General features: G+C 38.3%; 1 protein-coding gene across 4 annotated transcripts in view; it reads left to right on the top strand.

Annotated features, from left to right (window-relative positions):
* LOC122755345 (ferric-chelate reductase 1-like) overlaps positions 1-23492 on the top strand; it is a 108046-nt gene that overhangs the window by 46035 nt on the left and 38519 nt on the right. For 3 of the 4 annotated variants that reach the window (XM_044003659.1, XM_044003660.1, XM_044003662.1), the window contains one exon: positions 22514-22709. In XM_044003659.1, the coding sequence (XP_043859594.1) occupies positions 22514-22709 (196 nt within the window). Of the gene's footprint in view, positions 1-12634; positions 12657-22513; positions 22710-23492 lie in introns of those variants that run through there. The other variant, XM_044003661.1, reaches the window with a different exon arrangement.

The raw sequence follows: 23492 nt of genomic DNA, 5'->3' as shown, positions 1-23492 counted from the left end.
AAATCTTGCAGAGACTAAGGAGGGGAGCCTTCTTCTGGATTTCCTCTGTCAAATGACAAAATAAATTTCTTTCTAAAATTATTCCAGACTTTGGGGTTCATTCTCACAACTAACACTGTCATGGGGAAAAGGGATTAGACTTGTCCTGTTTGGCCCTAGAAAGCAGAGCCAGGATTGTAGTATATGTTTCAAAAAAGCAAATTTAAACTTGGTCAGGGAAACCTTAACAATTAGAGTCTGTCCAGTATTAGAATGGGTTGCCTAGAGAGGTGGTGGATTTCTCCATCCTGGGAGGTCTTCAAGCAGAAGCTGAATGATGGTTTGTTGGGTATGTTATAGTAGGGATCCCATTTGTGTATAGACTAGATGATCACTGACGTCCCTTCTAAATCTCAAATTCTGTGAGTCTGTGATTTTCATTGTTAGTATTTCATCTGAAAATGTTGTAACTTTATTACTGAATATGTTAAAAATAAGAAAAAAACTTTCTCTAGTGGTTCATAATATCAAAATGGAGTTTAAAACACTGACAAATATTTGCTTGTTAATATTATTAGCCTTTTCTCTCCTTTTTCAAATCAGTCTATTGACCCCACCCATCAATCCCTTTGTAGAGCACTAGTTTGAATTAAACATTTTCATTTTTTTTTATAATATTGAGAATCTAGTTTAATTAAATTTTTTTTTTTTTTTTTTGGTGAGGCAATTGGGGTTAAGTGACTTGCCCAGGCTCACACAGCTAGTAAGTGTCAAGTGTCTGAGGCCGGATTTGAACTCAGGTCCTCCTGACTCCAGGGCCAGTGCTCTATCCACTGCGCCACCTAGCTGCCCCCGAGAATCTAGTTTTAAAGGGACACTGGAAATATTGATCTGCTTTTCACTTGTTGATGACACTGTTTTTTACTTTAGCTTAACTTCAAAACAAATGTTTATTTTAGAACACATAGGCATGACACAAACATTGTTTCTAGATGTATCATCTCTGATTAGGATTCTTTGGGGCTTCACGAATCGAATAAAGTGAAATTTTTTTTATGTAACTGGGCAAGAATTTGAATAAAGGAAGAAGGAAAATAAATAAAGAGGATTTATACATATAAGAAAAGTTTCCTGAGGAAAAATTAGCTGAGCTGTGATCTGTGAAAAATAGGAAAAAAAGGCAACAGCATGAAGTGTGTGATTACCAAAAAGAGAAAGAAAGGAGGTAGCAGGGAAGAGATACTATGTTAGTCAACTACCCGAGCCAGCCAGCATTGCTCTGCTTAGAACATTTTCCATTTTCTTGAACCATGGTGTCCCAAAGTGATGACAATATTCTAGATGAGATTTGATGAGGGCAGAGTACAGTGGGACTATCACTTCTCTATATTGATATATAATACTAAGTATCTATCTAAATATCTAACATGTTATTATTATTATTATTATTAAACCTTTGCTGAAGAAATACAGAAAATAGATATTCAAAATATATAAATTACATTCTTAAGTTTCAAGTTCCCATCTTAATATATTTGGATATACTTTAAAATACTGATCATTACATTAACACAAGAGAAGCAGTGTGGTACAGTGGACAGAGAATTGGTCTCCAAGCTAAGAAGACACAGGTTCTAGTCATGTCTCTGGTACATATTGGCTCTGGTACCTCAGGCTAGTCTCAGCCTCTCAGTGTTCTAGGTAACTCTCTAAAACTAAGTTGGCAGAGCATATTCTGACCTATATTGGTTGAGGGCATTTCCTATTTAGGAGTTCACCATCCCAATGACATCAAAGGTTTATTCCCTATCCCTATTAACACAAAATATTGCTTTCTTGATTCATGTTCACTTCTATCTAATATTGCTGCTATTAAAAAAGCAGTAAAGATTTTTTGAATTTTTACTCTTCTATTAATAGATAACCTTTATTTTGTCAAAAGACACAATAGGCAAAACTATGAATAGAAGGTATGGCATTTAGAAACTAATAACTGTATTGCTTAGAGAATTCTCTACTGAGTGCCACTGATGGAAATTAAACTATTTAACAGAAGTTACAAATAAGTGAGTCTGATTTGTTTTTTTAATGACATAAAATTTTATTTTACCTTGATCAATCCATTATGTAGAACCCTCTACTCATGAGATGCAAAGTTAAAAGAGCAAAACAGTGGGATTTTGAATGAATAGGAATCTTGCCATTTGACCAAGAATCAAGTAATGACCACTTATTAAATGGTAACAAAGATTAGTTTGAGGAAAAAAGAGAACTTCTACTTATTCTCTTATTGTAAAGTATTGTACTTAAATTGAAAAAAAAACACTCTAGAATTTCTCTTTTGTGTAAGTTATTTTAATTCAGATGATTTCTTTGAAAAGTCATCAGAAATCAATTAGGCAGCTAAATGGTGTAGTATGTATAGTGTTGAGCCTAGGGTCAGGAAGATCTGCGTTCAAATCCAGCCTCAAACACTCTGTGACCTTGGACAAGTCACTTACTCTGCCTCAATTTCCTCAACTGTAAGGTAGGGATGATAATAGCCTTACAGAGTTGTTATGAGGACCTAATGAGATATTTGCAAAATACTTAGCTTGGCACATTGTAGATGGTTAATAAATACTTCTTCCTTTCCCTTTTCTTTTCAAATGCTGTTTGTTGCTATAAACAATAATGATGATAGCTTGCATTTGTATAGTACAAAACACTTCATGATAATCTTATAAAAGGGTAGACTGAACAGTAACTTGAAAGTATTTTTTTAATGTGAGTATATTCTGTGTCATTCTGAGAGCCCACTAATAAATCAACAAAGAATTATTAAGCACCAGCTATTTGCTAGGCACCATGCTAAGTGCTGGGTGATACAGAGACAAAAACCCAAAAGTCCCTGTTCTCAAGGATTGTACTAAATAAGCACAAGGCAAATACAGGATAGTAGGCCCTAGCAAATAGTGGGATCAGAATAGGCTTTTTGTGGAAGGTGGTGATTGGAGCTGCATCATAAAAAGAGAGTGTTCTATGAGGGAGAAATGAGAAAGAACATTCCAGACAAGGGGCGGGGGGGGGGGGGATGCCCATTGCAAAGTATGGAGATATGAGATGGATTGCCCTATGTGAGGAATGATAAAAACAAGGCCAGTTTATGTTTTACGTGATTGCACATGTATAACCTATATCAGATTGCTTACCATCTCATGAAGGGATTAGGGGAAGGAGGGAGGGATAGAATTTGAAACTTTAAACTTAAAAAACAACAATGATATTAAAATTGTGTTAACATATAATTGGGGAAAAGATAAAACATTATTAGAAATAAATGAAAAGGACCGTTTGATTGTATTATAGAATATGCAAAGAAGAGTAATAAACAGTGAGTCTGGAAAGATAGGTTGGGGTAAGATGGTGAGGAACTTTAAAAGCCATTTATATCTGATCCTAGAGGTAATAGGGAGCCTCAGGAATTTATTGAGTAGTGGAGTGACACAGTCAGTCTGTGCTTGAGGAATATCAACTTGACAGCTGTGTAGAGGACAGACTAGAAGAGGGAGAGACATGAGACAGGGAAACTCATTAGAAGGTCATTGGAAAAAAAAAAGAAGGCCATTGGAATAATCTAGATGAGAAATGATGGGGGTTTGAATTAAAATGCAGGCTGTGTGAGTAGAGAAGTTTTGGATGCCAGAAATGTGGAGGTAGAAAGAGCAAAGATTGGGCAATGGATTGGATATATGGAGTGAATGAGGATGAAGAATTGAGATTAACACTGGGATTACAACTGGAAACACTAGAAAATGGTAATAAAAGACAGAAATAGTGAAGTTTGGGGGAAAGGTAATGAATCCTGTTTTGGACATGTTGATTTTGAGATGTCTAGGACACCCATTGTGAATTGTCTAATAATCGATTGGTTAAATGGGACTGAAACTCAGGGGAGATTCTGGGGCTAGATATATACATATGGGAATCATTTATATAAAAATGATTAATCTGTCTGGAGGAGGGAGAACATTCTAGACATGGGGGCAACTAGAGAAAATGCCCTGAGCCAGAGATGGAGTATCTTATTGTTGGAACAGCCAGGAGGCCAGTGTTATTAGATCAAAGGTTACCTGCTGGAGCACAAGGTACACGGTGGTCCAAAAGTGATGATGTATAATAACTTTTTGAAAATTATTTTTCTTTATTTTTCACTATTTATGAGAGTTGATTTTTCACACATTTCCTATATACACTGTATATGATACTATGGTATTATAAATTAAAAACAAAAAATTAAGGAGTTATTAAGTATCGAAACTCCTTTGTGATTTTTGGCCCAACTTGTTTAAGAAAACTGGAAAAGAAGTGGGGGGCCTAGGTTATAAAGGGTTTTGAATGCTAAAAAGTGTATTTTTTATTTGCTCCTAGAGGCAATAAGAAGCCACTAGAGTCTATTGAGTAGATGAGTGACATAATCAGATTTTAGGAGAATAACTTTAGTTGCTGAAAGGAGGAAAAATTGGAGTGGGAGAGACCTGAGGCAGCAGACCCACTAGAAGCCTATTGCAGTAATCAAGAGGGGGACTGCACTAGAGTGGTGGAAGTGTCAGAGGCAAGAAGGGGGAGTATTTGAGGGATGTAGCAAAGGTGAAATTTTGCAGATTGAATATTGGCAGGAGGTGGGGCAGTGTTTCTGTGTGTGTTACAGTGAGGAATCTAGGATAACCCTTACATTGTGAGCCTGAGGGACTGGGAGGAGGAAGGGAGGATTTAGGGGAAAGATGAGTTCTGTTTTGGGCATGTTGAGTTTATTCAAATGTCTCCTGGACATGCAGTTTAAGATGTTTGAAAGGCAGTTGGAGACTCGAGATTGGAGGTCAGTAGAGTTTGGGGCAGCATAGATAGTTTGGAGGATACAGATAGTAATTAAATCCATGGGACCTGATGATATCACCAGGTGAAATAGTATAGAGGAAGAAAAGATCACCCAGGACACTCACTATTAGAGGACATAATCTGGAGGAGGATCCAGTAAAGGAGACAGAGATGAAACAGTGAGATATAAGGAAGAGAACCATGAGAGAGTGGTATCCTAAAAGTCTAGAGAGAAGAGAGTATCAAGAAGGAGAATTATCAATTGTGTCAAAGGCTGCAAATAGATCAAGGAGAATGAAGATTGAGAAAAGGCCATTGGAACTGGAAACTAAGAGATCATTAGTAACTTTGGAGAAATCAGTTTTGGTGGGTTAAGAAGAGAGTAAGAGGAGAGAGAATGGAGGCACCTATTGTAGATGGCCTTGCTGAGGAATTTAGTTACAAAGGACATAAGAAAAGTAGGATGATAGTAGGGATGGAAAAGGGTTTTTGCAGGATAGGAGATATATGGACATGCTTTTAGGCAGTATGAAATGAGACAGCAGAGAAGGAGAGATTGAAAATAAGTGAAAGTGGGGCAGCTAGGTGGCGCAGTGGATAAAACACTGGCCCTGGATTCAGGAGGACCTGTCTCAGACACTTGACACTTACTAGCTGTGTGACCCTGGGCAAGTCACTTAACCCTCATTGCCCCACAAAAAAAAAAGAAAAGAAAAGAAAAGAAAAGAAAAGAAGTGAAAGGGGAGGGCTGAAGAGGCAATCTGTTGGAGGAGACAGGATGGAATGGAATCTCTTAGGTAGAGGGGGTTAGCTCTGGTAAGGAGTAAGGCTACTTCATCATGTGAAACAGGGATGAAGGAGGAAAAAGTGACAGAAGGTGCCTAAGTGATATTCAGTGGGGAAAAAGGGAGTTCATGGCAAATGACCTCAACTTTTTCTGTAAAATATGAGGCAAAGATATAAAATTTACAGTAACTTTCTTAGCATAATCCAAATTTCTTTCCAGAATGGCTGGAACAATTTAAAACTCTACCAAGAATGTGTGAGTTTACCCGCCAGGATGACATTGATGGAAAGATGAGGTGCCACCACTGGGATCCTTGATGCTATGGCTAGGGGAATGAGGGGTGCTCCTGAAGCTGACCATTTCTTTCCTACCAAAGTTTTAGGAGCATACTTTTTCCCTCACTGTGGATCATTTAGAACCTTTGTTTAGATACTAGCGACATTATTTTGATTTAAGTTTCCAGGGTGGTAACCAGTAGCCTATGCTCTATATAGCAATAAAAGTTCTCCTTGACCACCTTATTATGTAAGTATGCGGAGTCAATTTCTTCAAGCATGTTTACCTGCAATATGGCCATTCTACATAGTTTTAAGACTTAATTACTATAACAAAGATACAAGACTTTTGATACAGCACTAAGATAAAAGGTGTTCAGGTACTTGGTTTCACAGCCACAACATTTTTATGCATATTAGATTTTGAACTCCTTTCATGTAATACTATTTCCCACGGTATTTGTTTCAGGAATGTTACTGCTTGCTTAATGAAATTGACTCACACAAAATAAGGTAAAATCCTAGGACAAATTTAAGCTCACAGAGAATGCTATTGGAATCCCGGGTGTTCTGCGATCTAAATTCCTATTCAAATTAAATAAGTCTTTTAAAGTAGCTCTTGGTTTGGGCAAGGCTGCAGAGTCCAGTAGCTTGAATTTTTGCCTATTAAGAAAAAAAGCTAAATTCTTTTTTCATTTTGTTACAATTTAAGAATAAAAAAAATCACCACAAATTAGAATGAATTTGAGGTGTTTTGTTGCATATTTTGGACTTCTTTGGTCACTTGCCAGGATTGTTTCCTATCCTCTATTTTTTCTTTCCCTATAGGTGTCCTGGCCATACCACTTGTGATGTTCCTAGGATGCCAGTGGCACAGTGTATAGAGCACTGGGCTGGGAGTGAAAAAGAACTGAGTTCAAATCCAGCTTTAGACACTAACACTGATCTTGGCCAAGTCACCTAACTGCTGCTTGCCTCAGTTTCTTCATCTGTAAAATGGGGATAGCATATACCTCTCAGGGTTGTTGTGAAGATCAAATGAGATAATAATTATAAAGTGCTTAGCATAGTGCCTGGCATATAATAAACACTATATAAAATGTTAGCTACTGCTATGATGATGGTGATGATGTTTAAAGAGGCTTCTTTAGTACATTAACCTAGAAGTTATTTCAGAGATATGGTAGGATTTTATTAATGGTAATAGATTTGCAGAAAACAAACAAGTCTCTTCCCCGGATACTGTTTAAGGTACTTAAGAATGCATAACTGGGGCAGCTAGGTGGTGAAGGGGATAGAGCACTGGCCCTGGATTCAGGAGGACCTGAGTTCAAATCTAAGTCCAGACACTTGACACTTACTAGCTGTGTGACCCTGGGCAAGTCACTTAACCCCAATTGCCTCACCAAAAAAAAATACATAAATAAATAAAAATAAAATAAAATTTAAAAAAAGAGTGCATAACTGACATTGACTTTTTTGTTACAATTTAAACATAAAAAATCATCACAAATTAGGAAGAATTCGAGGTGTTTTGTTGTGTATTTTGGACTTCTCTGGGATTAGTGCAGTCTTATTGATAGTTATGGGAAACTCATCACATTTAAAAAAAAATTGTTTTACCTACTTCATGGGCTTGACCTGTTTACCAATGAGACTAAAAGAAAAAAAAGTTCTTAACTGTCCATAAATTTGTTACTGCATATAAGCAGAGCAATTATCTGCAAAATTCTTAGGTACACCAAATGGAAAAGCTGGGTCATTTCTAGAATTGTAGCTAGAGTACCATCTTTTTCCTGGGCTGCCTCTGACAACGTTTTGAACCAAAGGGTGATCATTTACTATCTTGTAGGATATTTCTGTATGAGCAATTGTTATTGATTTAGTTTTCATTCCCCCTCAAGATCAAGTTTTGTTTTTTTCTTAATGGCATGGCCAGACTTCTGGTTAATTCCTATTCATGGAACCTCAAAGTAGGAAGGAGCATCAGAGGTCATTTAGTCCATCCTGACCCTGACTGAGACTCTCATTACAAAAATATCCTTGAGAAGTGGCCCTTCAGCCTTGGCCTGAAGACTCTAAAGAAAGGGGAACATACTACTCTCTGTGCCTCTTTTACCTTGAACTCATGAAGTGATTTTTCAGAACCCACATGTAAGACTTTACACTACTTGCATTGATTCTTCTTACTTGACTCTCCCACACATAAGTACTTTCTTTCATTTTTTTTTTTTTTTGGTGAGGCAATTGGGGTTAAGTGACTTGCCCAGGGTCACACAGTTAGTAAGTATAAAGTGTCTGAGGCTGGATTTGAACTCAGGTCCTCCTAATTCCAGGGCTGGTGCTCTATTCACTGCGCCACCTAGCTACCCCTAATAATCTGTTCTTGTTGTTTTGTTTTGTTTTGTTTTGCAGGGCAATGAGGGTTAAGTGACTTTCCCAAGGTCACACAGCTAGTAAGTGTCAAGTGTCTGAGGACAAATTTGAACTCAGGTCCTCCTGAATCCAGGGCTGGTGCTTTTCCACTGCGCCACCTAACTGCCCCCACATAAGTACTTTAGATTTAAAATTTATTCTCTTACCATGTGTTTCTCTTTACCAGGAGTATTCTTTTTACCATGAGTTTCACATCATCATCAAAGCACAGTGTGATCTGCGACTGATCTCACCTTGCTTCTTACTACTCTCTGTAGTCTTAGTAGAATACATGAAACTAACCTCCTTGCTTGGTGACAGTTCTAGTATTGATATATTTTGAGTGCAAAGAAACATTTCTTGTTTTGACTTTGTATAAAGTAGAAAATGTCTTAAACATAAAGATTTTAAGCATCTAACTTTGTGGCAGGGAAGACAGCAAAGCACCTAGGATCTTACAGCAAAGTCTGCTACCAACACAAATGACAATATCCAGTTAGGACTCATCAGAGTTAGAACAAGGAAAGGAGACTTGTCTCCCACCTGTGCCTCCAGAGGAGGCTATATTTTGATAACTTCACTAGAGAGTTTGTGGGGGTGACTGGGTACCCTTTAGGTCTTAACAGACTGCCATCTTAGCCAGAAATCCCTCTCATTTGATCCTCACAATAACTGTGAGTGGGGAGTTATTATAATCTCCATTTTACAGATGAAGCAACTGAAGCTGAGGTTAAATGACTTGCCTTGTTTCTCTCTATTTCTGTCACATTCTGTCTGTCTTTTTCTCTGTCACACACACAGAGAAAGTAAGTATCCAAAGTGGAGACACACTCAATCTTCTTGACCACATCAGGAAACGATTCATTACACTTCTAGAGCAGCTGGGTGGTGCTGTGAATAGAGCATTGGGCCTGGAGTTCAAATCTGGCTTCAGACACTAACTGTGTGACCTTGGGAAAGTTGCTTAACCTTGTTTGCCTCAGTTACCTCATCTGTAAAATGAGCTGTAGAAGGAATTGGCAAACCACTCCAGTATCTTTGCCAAGAAGTCAGAAATGACTGAAAGAAGGGTGGAAAGAAAACATGCTGGATTGTTGCATCAGGGTATGATTTTCTTAGTTTCTGTTTTGCTTCTTATGAATCTTTTGGGAATTCCTATGATTATTTAGAATAGAGAATTTTAGATCACTGTGTTTTTGTTATACCTCTTTGCATTGCTTACATATAAAGTTATGCTTACATAATAGCCCAAAGGCAGGGATCTTAGGATCATAGATTTATTTTTCAGGATGAACCCCATTCACTTTCCCCTTCTTGGAGAAGGATATTGATTATCTCTAGGTTAGTTCCTGTAAGACCAGTCTACATACAGATCGTGTCATTTAACTATTTTGCATGCAATAAAATTCCTGGTACATAGCAAGAACTTAGTAAATGTTTGTTGAATTGCCTTGAATCATACATGCCCCATGTTATGTTCTCTGTGGGTCAAGGGGACATACACATGCAGTTGTTCCAGGAGGGATGATGACAGTGGATGATACAGCTTCCAAAGAATCCATAGCCTATTTAGTGTGGGACAGTAGGGTTTTAACAAGAAATTGCATTCGAGTGGAGACACAAGTTTCCATATAACCAGTACAATACATGACCAATTAAATTTGAAATTAATCTCTTTGAACTTGTGTGCAGTTTTTTTTCAGTTTTTCCAGTTTCCTTGTTTCCAAGATCTTTATGTTTTCCTAGTGAATGACAGGCTATTGGTATCTTAGTCACGTCCCTTTTTAGACCTATAATCTCTAATATTACTATCTGCTTTTCCTGCTTTCCTGGACCTCCTTTGAATCATAGCTAGAAGTGACTTCAAAAATCATCTAGGGGCAGCTAGGTGGCGCAGTGGATAGAGCACCGGCCCTGGAGTCAGGAGTACCTGAGTTCAAATCCGGCCTCAGACACTTAACACTTACTAGCTGTGTGACCCTGGGCAAGTCACTTAACCCCAATTGCCTCACTTTAAAAAAAAATCATCTAGAATGATTCCCTTATTTTACAGATGAGAAAAACAATGCCAACAAGGTTGTGATATACCAAAGTCACATAGTTACCAAATGGTAGTCACTCATTTAAGCAGTCATTTATTAAATACCTACCATACCCACACCACACCATACCAAATTATTTAAACATAACAACCATGTTTCCTTTTAGGCTTTTCTTTTTCAGGTTAAACATCTCCAGTTCCTTCAACTGATATGCCATGATTTTGAATTATCTCACCATTTGGATGAGCTTGCTCTGGATACACTCAAATTTGTCAAAGTTTCTCCTAAAATGTATGACTGAGAACTGATAGAATGGAACCCTATTGTTCCAGACTTAAGCTGCATTACTGGAATTATAAAGATAGAATTAACTTTTTTTTGGCATCCACATCACATTATTGATTTATCTTCTTTATCTTCATTGATCATAGAACTAGGAGATACTTGTTCTTATCACCAAATTGCTGGATAAGGAAAACGTTTCTCTCTTTGACCTCCCAGAGATTTCTCCACACTGTACTCCGGCCTTTGTACATATTTGGCAAGTACTCATTATACTCTCCTAGGGAATTTAGTGGTTCTGATCTTTGGAGGTTTCTCTTGCTTTTGACCCATTTTTCCTTTCCTGGTTTGTATTCCTGAGACCAATTAAGATGATTAGGCTTTTTCTTCTTAGTAAACTTGGTTTCTTTATTCCATTTCCCTGTACTTATCTGGACTCCTCTAGAAGCCATGTGACCTTGGACCCCTTGGTTTAGGACATCATGATCCCTCATGGATATAGTGCTGAACTTGGAGCCAGAAAGGTCTTTGTTCAATCTCATCTCTTATTTACTATGTGACACCAAGCAAAACACTTTAACTCAAATCATCTGATGTCTCTGTACTAGTTTTCTCATCTATAAAATGAGGGAGTTTGACTCAGTGGCTTCCTACATTTTCTTCCAGTTCTAAATCTATGATCTTATGATCCTTGTGTCCAAGAATTATTGTTGCATTATTATTAATTATTGCATAGTAGGTAAAGTACTGAACATGAATTCAATAATACTTGGCATATGCTTTTTTAGGTTATACATTACAATCATATTAAACATATTTCCACATTAGTCATATTGTAAGAGAAGAATCCAAATAAAAGGAAAAAACTGCAAGAAAGAATAAACAACAACAAAAAAGCATCAACAAAAGTGAAAATAATATGTTTTAATCTGCATTCAGACTCCGTAGTTCAATTTCTGAATGTGGACAACATTTTCCATCATGAGTCTTTTGTCATTGTCTTGGATCATTGTAATTGCTGAGAACAGTTAAGTCAATCACAGTTGGTCGTCACACAGTGTCATTGATACTGTGTACAGTGTTGCTTAGTTAGGGAGATGACATCTCCTCTTGTCTCATTTTGTCCTTGTGACACCCATACAGGGTGTCATAGAAATTAGAGCTTGGCTGTGAAGGTTGGATTCATGTACATAGAAAGAATGGTGGACGTGGGCCAAGTCACAGAGGTGGAAATGAATGTTGTGTGTGCCTATGTTGAGATGAGACTTAGAGAAATGCTGATTATCTGACTAGAGAAAAGCACTTTGTTAATAATAACTAACGTTTATGTAGCACTTTAAGACTTAAAATACAAAATGTTTCTCAAAACAGTCTTACAAAGTAGGTAGTGTATCATTGTCCCCATTTTACAGATAATGAAACCAAGGTTCAGAAAGTTTTATGCATGATTTTCTCTAGGAAATCTCAGAGTTGGGACATGAATCCATTATGATTCCATATTCTGTGCTCTTACTCCTGTGTCAGGCTACAGTTGGTTGGGTTGTTAGTGATAAGATTTGGATAGCTTCGGTGAGATAAGATTACAGAGGGATTTGAAGGCTAGATTGAAGAGTATGGACTTGTTCTGTTAGTCATATGTGGAGCCACAGGTGGTTTTGGGGTCAGTGGGAATGTGTTGTGGATGTTTTAGGAAGATAAACTAGTGGTAGCCTTGTGAATTGGTTCAGGGAGGGAGAGACTGGAATCAGGCAGATTATCAGATTGAGGTGGTTGGAGGTAGAGAGACTCAAGAAATGATATTTCAGATACTTAGTGTTTGGATGTAAGGTTTGAATGAAAGACTCATCTATTAAGTTATAGATGGTTTGTTAAAAGTATTTGATTATCAACTTGAGGAGCACTGCAGAAATGGTGAAGAATTATAAATTATTAAGCAGGGATTTTCCCATGGAATTTCCATATACACCACTGCCTTTCTTTTGTTTTCAGAAGCTGGCTAACACAAGCCCTGTTGTTCAGGTGAGAAAAATTGTGAGAACCATACCTATTCTTATACATTCTTGTGGGGGACTCCATATCTGCTTTTACACATCTAACGTATATCTTTTAAGAAGTACGTCTTGTTAAATGTTGGAGAAGCTGTGGGAAAATTGGAACACTAATTCATTGTTGGTGGAGCTGTGAACTGATCCAACCATTCTGGAGAGCAATTTGGAATTATGCCCAAAGGGCGATAAAGCTGTGCATACCCTTTGACCCAGCAATTCCACTTTTGGGTCTTTTTCCCAAAGAAATCATGGAAAGGGACCCACATGTACAAAAATATTTATAGCTGCTCTTTACGTGGTAGCAAGGAATTGGAAGTTGAGGGGGTGCCCATTAATTGGGGAATGGCTGGACAAGTTGTGGTATATGAATACAATGCAATACTATTGTGCTGTAAGAAATGATGAGCAGGAGGAGTTCAGAGAAACCTGGAGGGTCTTGTGTGAGCTGATGATGAGTGAGATGAGCAGAACCAGAAGAACATTGTACACAATATCATCAGCATTGAGTGTTGACCTAATGTGATGGACTATATTTTTCTCACCAATGCAATGGTACAGAAGAGTTCCAGGGAACTCATGATAGACGAGGATCTCCAAATCCAAGAAAAAAAACAAACTGTGGAGTATGGATGCTGATTGAACCATACTATTTCTTTTGTTTTGGGTGCTGTTGTTTTTTTTTCTGTTTTGAGGTTTTGCATGACTGCTCTGATTTTTTCTCTTGTAACAGGATTAATGCAGAAATAGGATTAATGTTATGTGTATATATATGTGTGTGTATATATATCTATATGTATATAGATATATAGATATAACCTATATCAGATTACCTGCTGTCTAGGGGAGGGGGGAGGGAGGGGAGGGAGGGAGAAAAATCTGAAATTGTAAAGCTTGTATATAAACAAAAGTTGAGAACTATCTTTACATGTAACGGAAAAAATAAAATACCTTATATGTAATTAAAAAAAAAAAAGTACATCTTGTTTTCCTGTTGGCTTCAGGATATGCTTTATGTCAGGGCCATGACCAGGAATTCCAACATCTTGGGCAAATTCAGTTGAGTTGGAACTTACAGATACAGAGTTGGAAGGGAACATAGAGGCCAGCTATCTTAACTGAGGAAACTGAGGCCCATGGAGTTTGTGATTTTTCCAAGGTCGCATGGTTAGTAAGTAGAAGTGAGAGGATTTGAACCTAAGGCTCTAACTTCAGAGCCCACGTGGGCGATGATTGTGGGTGGAAGATAAGAGAAACTGCTTTCTTCTGGTCTCTCCAAATCGCTGTGATTTAGAAATGCCAACTGTGTCAGGGGGAAGGGAGAAACTCTTCTTTTCCTTGCTACAACTACCCCCATCCCTTATCTTTATCCACCTCAGCTCTGTCTCTCCAGAGTCCTTTTGCTGCTCTGCCAGAACTTCTGTTTTGACCCCTGGAACTCTTGTTCTATGGCTAATAGACTTCCCTTTGACCTAGACTACTTCTGCTCCTTCCATCTTCTCAAACTCGTAAAAGACTGGTTCAACTTCAGCCTTCTGGAGGAGGACGGTGTATCCCTTACCACCCTCTTCAGTATTATGTGCCTCTGCGTGTGTCCCTTATGTCCTTTAACACACTATGTCAGAAGAAGGAGCTCTCAGTGCTGTTTCCAAACTCTTCCTGCCATCATTACTCAGCAATGTCTGATCCTTGGAGGTTCACTCCATTCGTTCAGATCCTGGTGGCTATTATCTAGGGCCTCCTAGGTCTTCTTTTTTATGGAGTTCATACAATTAGTCACAATGTTCTCTACCCACTCTGACTCCTGCACTCCTACTTGAGAACTTCAGTTGACATATTGATGTCCCTTCACCTAGCCTCATCAGCTCCTGAAATATGGTTCCTAAAGTGTCTTCTCTAGAGTTATAGTCTGTGGACTACATTAGGAAGAAATCAATATTCTTTTAGATGTAGGCACCTGAGGCAAAAACCCTGGTTGCCTTGGCCTACTTTCTACTCTGGTTTATATGCATATTTTTAATTTTATCTTGGTTCACTGTGTAACTTGAAACTTTAATACATCAGGCAACTCCCCCCTTTTTTAAAAAAAATACTATAAGTTATAGATAGGTTGTGATTTGTGTCAGGGAGGAAGTTCCCAACCAAGTATTCATATGATAATAAATTTATTATGATTCATGTGATAACAATAATGCCTACCATTTATAAAGAGCTTTAAAGGCTGTTCATTATTTCTTTTGATCCTCACAACAGCTCTATAAGGTAGGTGCTCATCCTTATTTTAAAGGGGAGGAAAGAGAAGCTAGGAGGTTGACTTGGGGGTTTGGGCTGGGGGGCACACAGCTAGTTCACTAGCAGAAGTAGGACTTGATTCTAGGTGTCTCCTGATGCTGTCTAATGCTTTTTCCATAGACACCATGTAGACCATCTCTTCTTTGTAGCTGGGAGTGCATCCTTTCTTTTTTGTACTACAGTTGAGATGCCTTTTGCTGTGGGCATTCTATAAGTAATTGCTACTTAGAATACGATTTCTGATACTGAAAAAAGAGGAACATTTCTAATCAAATAAAGGTTAACACAAAGTGTACTTTCCAGTGCGAATGTCACGTTTTCTCAGTTTTGTGGGTCTTTTAGATAACCTTGTCTTATCTTTTCCACTTTTCTTATAGGAGATTTTCTAAGAACCACAAGTTTCCGATTCAACTTTCTGTTATCTGACTGAATTGCTGTGCAAAGTGAGCTCCATTTACCCCATGTTGGAATAGGCAGGAATTTTCAGCGGGATTTATTGCCCCATTGCAGATGAGGCAACTTATTGCCTTTGATACACAATGCAAAGAGATAAACATAGGATCTTGAACTCAACACATTTAAAATTGAACTTCTTATATCCCCTCATACCTTTCCACTTTCTGAGATCCCTATTCCTCTACCCATTTCTATGTTGTTGCTTGGTAGTTTGGGGCAGGAGGGGTGGGGAAGATCAAGGTGTGTGGCATGGCATGATGGAGAGTTCCCAAGACATCCAAGCAGAGAATGCTGATAAGATGTGAGTACCTGGCAGATTCAATCTTCCAGGACAATAATATCTCTATGATGAGTTTCCTGGGGAAGGAAGACATGATGGAAAGTTAGATTTAGTAGGTTAGGTTTTCATATGTGGAAATTTATTTTGATTTGGGGACCCTACCTTTAGGCTGAGATTAGAAAGCCTTAGGCACTCAGGGTCTCTCCCCTTCCTCCTCAGCTTCAGCTGAGCGAAAAAGCCCTGTGGGCTATCCAAGATGCCAGGTCAGACAGATGGGGGGAAAAAAAGCCCCCAGCTCCCTCCGACCTGAGCGGAGCTATTTGAAGGATTCCGGATAGCCTGTGCTGAGGCATGAGGCTCCAGAGCACCGCCCCCCCCCCCAGCTGCAGCTCTGGCTGGAGGATTAGCTTGGTCTGTGGGGGGCGAAGGAAGCCCCGAGATTTGAGTGGAGAGAAGAAAAGGTATATATAGACCTGGGAGTGAGACGGGGGAGGGGAGACGAGACGGACTAGATAGAGGGACTAGAGGGGTGTGACTAGAGGGGAGCGCAGATAAGGACGGAGCAGAAGACAGACTGACCAAGAGGCAGCGGAGAGCACAGAAGCAGGTCAGCACAGGGTACAGGTTGGAAAAAGTGAAGATTAAGAGGAGTTAGAAGAAAATAGCTGACCAGGGAAAGTGTATCGTGCCCTGAGGCGGAGGCAGCTAAGGCCCTTATTGTATTCAAGAAGTTCAGCAGGTGGGAAAGAGACAGCAGGAAAGCAGTCAGGTTGTACATTTTATTTTCCTGTATTCTTAATTTCAAATAGTATCTCATAAATTCTGCTTGGATTATTTAGTTGAGGCTTCTTAATCCTGTGCTTATCAATTTGGGAGTGGAGCAGTGTGGTGGAACTTTATAAACGGCCCATATTAAATTAACGAAGTCAGATAGCCAAATAGTCAACAGTCCCCAGATTAGTCACCTATAGTTTAGTCCCCCCAAAATTAGCCCTAGTCATCAAAAATATTTCTACATTTAATGGTGACCACGAAGGGACTTATGGACCAATTATAATTTCTCTAAACTTATCATTTTCATATAGTTATAATTTTTCATAAGTACAGTTATATATAATTTTCCAGGTTAGTTATAGTTATGAATAATAATTTTTTTACAATATTTAATGGCGAGCCAGCCAAGAGTTTCTAACCTACTAGCCTGGTAAATCTTTAAATAATAATAATAATAATAATAATAATAATAATAATAATAATAATAATTAAAAGGGTCACTAGGAAATTTTTTTTATTAAAAGAAAGAAAAATTTTTTCCCACCCAACTGCTTCCTATTTAATTTTTTGAAAGCCTCTAGAAGAGAAAAGTCTTAGCATCTATACTGAACCATGATTGAATATTTGTTTCACCTCTTACCTTTTTTCATTGGGTTGTTCTGGGACCGCATAATGTCTGTTTTACCCATTGAACCCATGGTTAATATTACTGGGGACATTTTGACCAATTTTGAGACTTATTTTGGTAAAGTAATAATAGCTCTAGCAATTGTAATTTTTTTCTCTCCATTACTAATATCATAGCATGGTATTTTCTTATACAACTCTGGAGAGAGAGAAAGAATTGTACCCATAGTGAGCCATGTATTAAGAGGGATGCCAGAGCTCCCTCTACTAAAAATGACCTGAAGTTAGAAAAAAATGTTGACCAGTCTTTAAAAGCAGGTCAGCAGAAGCCTCAAGATGCTGCAAAGCATGCTTACAGAAGCATCCTAGCACCTGCACTTTCAGGTCAAACATTTAAGAGTCAATATAAAAACCCTAAGGTGTGTCAATATTGTGAGAAGCAAGGACACTTGTTGAGAGAGTGTAGAACCAGAAAATATGAATTGAGACAGGTAATGTGTGAAAGCCTTAATGACTTTTTTAGGGGGAATAGGAATAATCAGAGGAATTTTTACCAGAGAGGAAACAATCAAGGCAATTACAGGCCTTATCAACAAAATCAGAATAACTTTAGAAGACCCTATCAGGAAGGTATAGAAGGACAGAATCAGGGTAATTATAGGCCTTATTATAAACAAAAATAAATACAGATCTTAACAGGGAGATACAGACAAGCAGAGTCAAAACAGTTACAGGCCTTTTCAGAAAGTTATTAAGGAACAAAATGAGAACAGTCACAGACCCTTTCAAAAGGGTAAAGATCAGGGAAATATAGAGAAATGATGGTGCACAGGGGAGGAATGGACAAAAGTAAATACTGAAAATTTTATTTTTCTAGACTTTAAACATATTAATCCTTATATTCCATTCCATTCTCCTCCCCAGAGTAACAAACCTCATGTGATCCTTAAGGTTGAGGACACATATTATTGCTTATTAAAAGCCCAAAGAGTGGCAAAATTAACTGAAAAGCAGCTAAGGGACATTCTAGGAGCAGCTGGGTATCACAGGCAATGGATACCCTGTTTTGGTAAAATTGCTAAGCCACTTGTGGCTCTAACAAAAAATTCTTTCCAAGTATCTTTACAGCTGGATTCCCAGTTATCTTTCAGCTGTGGCAGAATTGAAGCAGGCACCCTGGCCTGCTGGTGTTGCTGTTCCTGTTCCTGCTTGGACCCAGTTCGGTCCTCATCATTTCATTCCACCTGCACCATTTGTAGGAGAAGGACTTCTTCACAAAGCATATGGCCCTAACTTCTAAAAAGGGTTATTAAACCTCTAACTTCAAAAAAGGGTTATTGAACCCTATTATTTGGTTCATAAGACAATAAATGGATATTGAGTCTTGCTAATGTTCAAGTTTTTTTTCTTTTTTTTTTTTTTTGCGGGGCAATGGAGGTTAAGTGACTTGCCCAGGGTCACACAGCTAGTAAGTGTTAAGTGTCTGAGGCTGGATTTGAACTCAGGTACTCCTGAATCCAGGGCCAGCGCTTTAACCACTGCGCCATCTAGCTGCCCCCAAGTTTTTTTTTTTTTTTTATAAATTGCTTATCACTTCAAGTATGCTGATATTTAAGATTTTTTTTGATGAATTGTTTATCAATTTAAGTATCTATTATTGTCATAGTACTAGGTAGAAAATTCATGAACAAGATGATGTGGTTTATTTGCTTGATGAAGATTTTGTAATAATGTTTAATATTAATATGTCATTGTGACTATGTATATAGGTTTTATTATCCTTAGTGAAAGAGTAGTAATTTGGTTGTATTGGTCATTATACCACTTTCCCAATTGACTCTGGATATGGTTTGGAATTATTGTATATATTGCAAGTGTGTATTTAGTTATGCAGCGTAACACGCATTTTTACCATCATATTTTCTTTGGTGAAATTAATGAGATTTTTAAATTATGGAAACTTACCATTTCAGAGACTAATTACTCTTACATTGAGCTTTATGGAGATGACTCCACTCCATGATGCAGGCCTTGGAGAAAATATATGTACAAACAGGAGGAGAGACAAGTACACCTAAGATGCCCTGAGGAGGCTGAGAGAACAGCCATTCAGTGAAACCTGGAGGCAGGATTCCCTTAGTCCAAATACATTTAGTAAGTTCATAGTTTGCTGATAATAGCAGCTATATAGGGCACATCTCTCACTCCAAAAATAGTCTGGTGTCATGGAAGCACCAGCCCATGAACCTGGTTTAACTTCGTTTGTTTTTTTTTTCTCATTCAGTCTGGTGGCATGGTTAGAATCCATCCACCTGAGGCCTAGCACAATTATTGGATGTCTGTGCACCACATGATGTGGTATGGTAACCTTTCCATAACATTTTCAAGTGTCATCACAGACACATTACTAAATTTGGCCTTGATCCAGACATATAATGGTAAAAAGTGTTATTCATGTACTGTCTCAATTTTCTATTGCTTATGGGTATAAACAGCCTCCCAAAGGGGGGACTCCAATATGTTGTATATGTATAAAGTTCAGATTGGTTTTGTACATTTTAAAGAACTTTCACTATTTATTGAACAATTTTGGACAATGCTGTACTAAAGACTAGTGAAAGCTCAGGCAGCAGTTCCAGAGACAACCAGAATCCTGACCAGAGTCCAGTTCGCCTGATGACATCACAACACCTCTTTTGAAGACAAGATTTAAAAGGACTTTAAATGGACACTTTCGTTTTTTTTTTTCCTACATACACCATCTGTAATGTATATTTTCTGCAGAGGTCTTCCCTCTGTGGATATTGTCAAAGCACAAGTCCGTGAGGAATTGCCCCTCTGGACAATTTTCTTTTCCTGTGTTGCTATTGACATTGTGTTCTAGCATAGGTTATGGTACTTTGTTTTGGTGCTTCATCAAGGAAACACTACGTGTTTCTTTTTTTCTTTCTTTCTTTCTTTTTTTTTTTTGCGGGGCAATGGGGGTTAAGTGACTTGCCCAGGGTCACACAGCTAGTAAGTGTCAAGTGTCTGAGGCCGGATTTGAACTCGGGTACTCCTGAATCCAGGGCCAGTGCTTTATCCACTGTGCCACCTAGCCGCCCCTACGTGTTTCTTTTCGAAGCAAAGGAGGGACTGTGGAAATTTATTTTGATTTGGGGACCCTACCTTTAGGCTGAGATTAGAAAGCCTTAGGCCCTCAGGGTCTCTCCCCTTCCTCCTCAGCTTCAGCTGAGCGAAAAAGCCCCATGGGCTATACAAGACCCCAGGTCAGACAGCTGGGGGGGAAAAAAGCCCCCAGCTCCCTCCGACCTGAGCGGAGCTATTTGAAGGATCCCGGAGGGCCTGTGCTGAGGCATGAGGCTCCAGAGCACCCCCCCCCCCCACAGCTGCAGCTCTGGCTGGAGGATTAGCTTGGTCTGTGGGGGGCGAAGGAAGCCCCGAGATTTGAGTGGAGAGAAGAAAAGGTATATATAGACCTGGGAGTGAGACAGGGGAGGGGAGACGGACTAAAGAAGGGCTGAGGACAGACTAGGAGAGAGGCTGACTAAGGACAAGGACAGAGGAGAGTTTGGTTTGGAAAAGGAGAGATGGGGCTGACAAGGTTACAGGCCTTAATACAAACCAGGGAAAGTGTATCGTGCCCTGAGGCCGGAGGCGGCTAAGGTCCTTATTGTATTCAAGAAGTTCAAGGCTCAGCAGGTAGGAAAGAGACTGCAGGAAAGCAGTCAGGTTGTACTTTATTTCCCTGTATTCCTAATTTGAAATAGTATCTCATAAATAAACTCTGCTTTGATTATTTAGTTAAGAGCCTTCTTAATCTTTAGTATCAGTTTGGGAGCAGTGTGGTGGAACTTTATAAACGGCCCATATTAAATTAAACGCAGTCAGATAGCCAAATAGTCAAAAGTCCCCAGATTAGCCCTCCAAATTAGACTAGTCAATTTAAAAATATTTTACAGATAGGAATGGCATAATTTCATGTTTCATAATAGTCTTTAAGACATCTTTGTGTTTGCACTGGTCATGCCTCATGCCTGGAACACATTCCTTCCTCCCCTCTTGGCTTCAAGTCTTGGCTCAAGTGTGACCCTTCTTTCTAAATGAAATCCTTTCTAATTCCTCCCCGTTAGTGCTGTCCTCTAAAAATTATCTCGTACTCCCTTTAATATATACCCAGGTAGGTATTTGTTACCTTTCCTATGGGATGTAGGTTCTTCAAAGGTAGGGGCTATTTTATTAATGTTTTTGTATTCCTGTTGCCTATCACAGTGCCTGCCACGTGGTGGCCACTTAGTAAAAGTTTGTAAATTGATTAGCTGATTGCTTGTAAATCCAGCAGTAGCTTCAGGCTTTGTGGGAACTGGGGAGAAGAGTGACCCTTCTGCCTCTCCTAAATAGAGAACAGCTGGCATGTTTTGATTCTTTTTTTTAAGGTAACTCCCTAGAGAGCAGAGCCATTCTAGCTTCCCTTTAGCTACCCTTAATGATATCTTAAATAACAGGATCCTAAAGACCAGATTTAAAAAGTTAAGGATTTTATTTCATTGAAATATATAGTTCTATAATCTATTCTAAACTACTGCTTAATGTAAAGAATTCAATCCATTAAGTACCTACTATGTACGAGGTATGGTGTTAGGGATACAAAAAGTTTACAATCTACTAGGCAGGGTGGGTGGGAAGTAATATCTCTATCTATCTATCTATAGATATATAGTTATAGTTTTTTTTCACCGGGGCAATGAGGGTTAAAGTGACTTGCTCAGAGTCACACAACTAGTGTCAAATGTCTGAGGCAGGATTTGAACTCAGGTCCTCCTGAATCCAGGGCTGGTGCTTTATCCAACTGTGCCACCTAGCTGCCCCTGGAAGTAATATATTTTTAAACAGATAAATGTGATACCATTTGAGTAGGGAGAAAAATAGCTAACAACTGTGGGACTAGGAGGAGACACCTGAACTGAGGCTCTAGTGAAGCTTAAGAGTTATTTTAACGAGGATGAAAGAAGTTAGTTTACCTGATGCATTTTTGGTTATTAAGCAAATGGCCAGACCTCAAAATGAATTAACCTCTTTGGGAGTATGGAAGGTGTTTAGAAAGTTTGGCTGTTTTAACAAGTGGCCATCCCTTAAAGAGATTGCACTAAAGTTTACTTGAAATAAATCTTTCTTATTTTAAGTTCCTCAAATTCATTGGGGAAGGGGGAAGGGAAATGAGTTGGAAATATACTTTGATGGCAAATTCTAATTAGATACAAAAAGGTGAGAACATGGTAAGTAGGGAGTAAAAACATTTAAATGTCTTAAAGACTGTTTTGCAATATTGAACTGTTTATTCCTATCAAAACCTAACCTACTAGATCTGAAAATGCAATTTCTTTTTCTGTTTCCTATTTAAGATGGTGGTTCCTGAATTTACTCTTGGTATTGGGGTTCTTCTACAGCTGATTAGTCCTGTGGCTAATTATGCAAATGGAAAAGTAACAGCGGCCTGTGGCACAATGGTACCTGGCCATGGCTATACTCCACAGTCAGATCCTGTTCATAAAATCACACTGAATCAGACCACATTCCTTCCAGGAGATACTATCACAGGTACTGTGCTGGTATACTCTGTATTTTTATTTGCTGCATCTTGTTCTTTCATGAATCCTTTATTTTTAATCAGGGATGGGCATTTCCACATATACATTTATGTTCTCCAAATCTTGTAACTCCTCTAGACATTTATGTTGTTTTCAATAATGTGACCCCTAATGTAGTACACTATATGTGTGTATGCCTATGTATCCATATCTGTGTTTGTCTTACTCTTTCCCCCATCCATCTACTTCTCTATTTACTTATTTTCTCCTACTATTATGACCTTGATAGCTAAACCAAGGATAGTAAAAGCAGAGAGAAAACTGTAGACCAATATATTTAGTGAATGTTGATTTCAAAATAAAATATCAGCAATATACCACAAAATACTACAAAAATTACACACTCTGACCATATTGGACTTATATTTAACATTGGTTCTATATTGTATGATATTGGAATATTTATTGGAGGTTGGAATTTAGGGTTGGTTTGATATTAGAAAAACCATACGCTTAAAATACCATGTTAATAACAAAAAACAACAAAAAATAAATACAGTTATATCAATAGATGCAGCAAAAGCTTACCTTACCCATTCCTGTTAAAATATTAGAAAGAATAGGAATAAATTGATCTTTTCTTAACATGATAACATGATAAATAATATATATTTAAAACCAAAGCAATAATGTCCATTATTACTATTTCACAGAGGTAAAAATGTTAACTTTTTATAATGATAAGAAAATAAAAAGAAATCAAGGGAATAATCACGGGCAAAGAGGAAACAAA

This window comes from Dromiciops gliroides, chromosome 4 (assembly GCF_019393635.1).
Source record: "Dromiciops gliroides isolate mDroGli1 chromosome 4, mDroGli1.pri, whole genome shotgun sequence".
Taxonomy (NCBI): Eukaryota; Metazoa; Chordata; class Mammalia; order Microbiotheria; family Microbiotheriidae; genus Dromiciops; species Dromiciops gliroides.
This window is presented reverse-complemented; position numbering and strand designations above follow the sequence as displayed.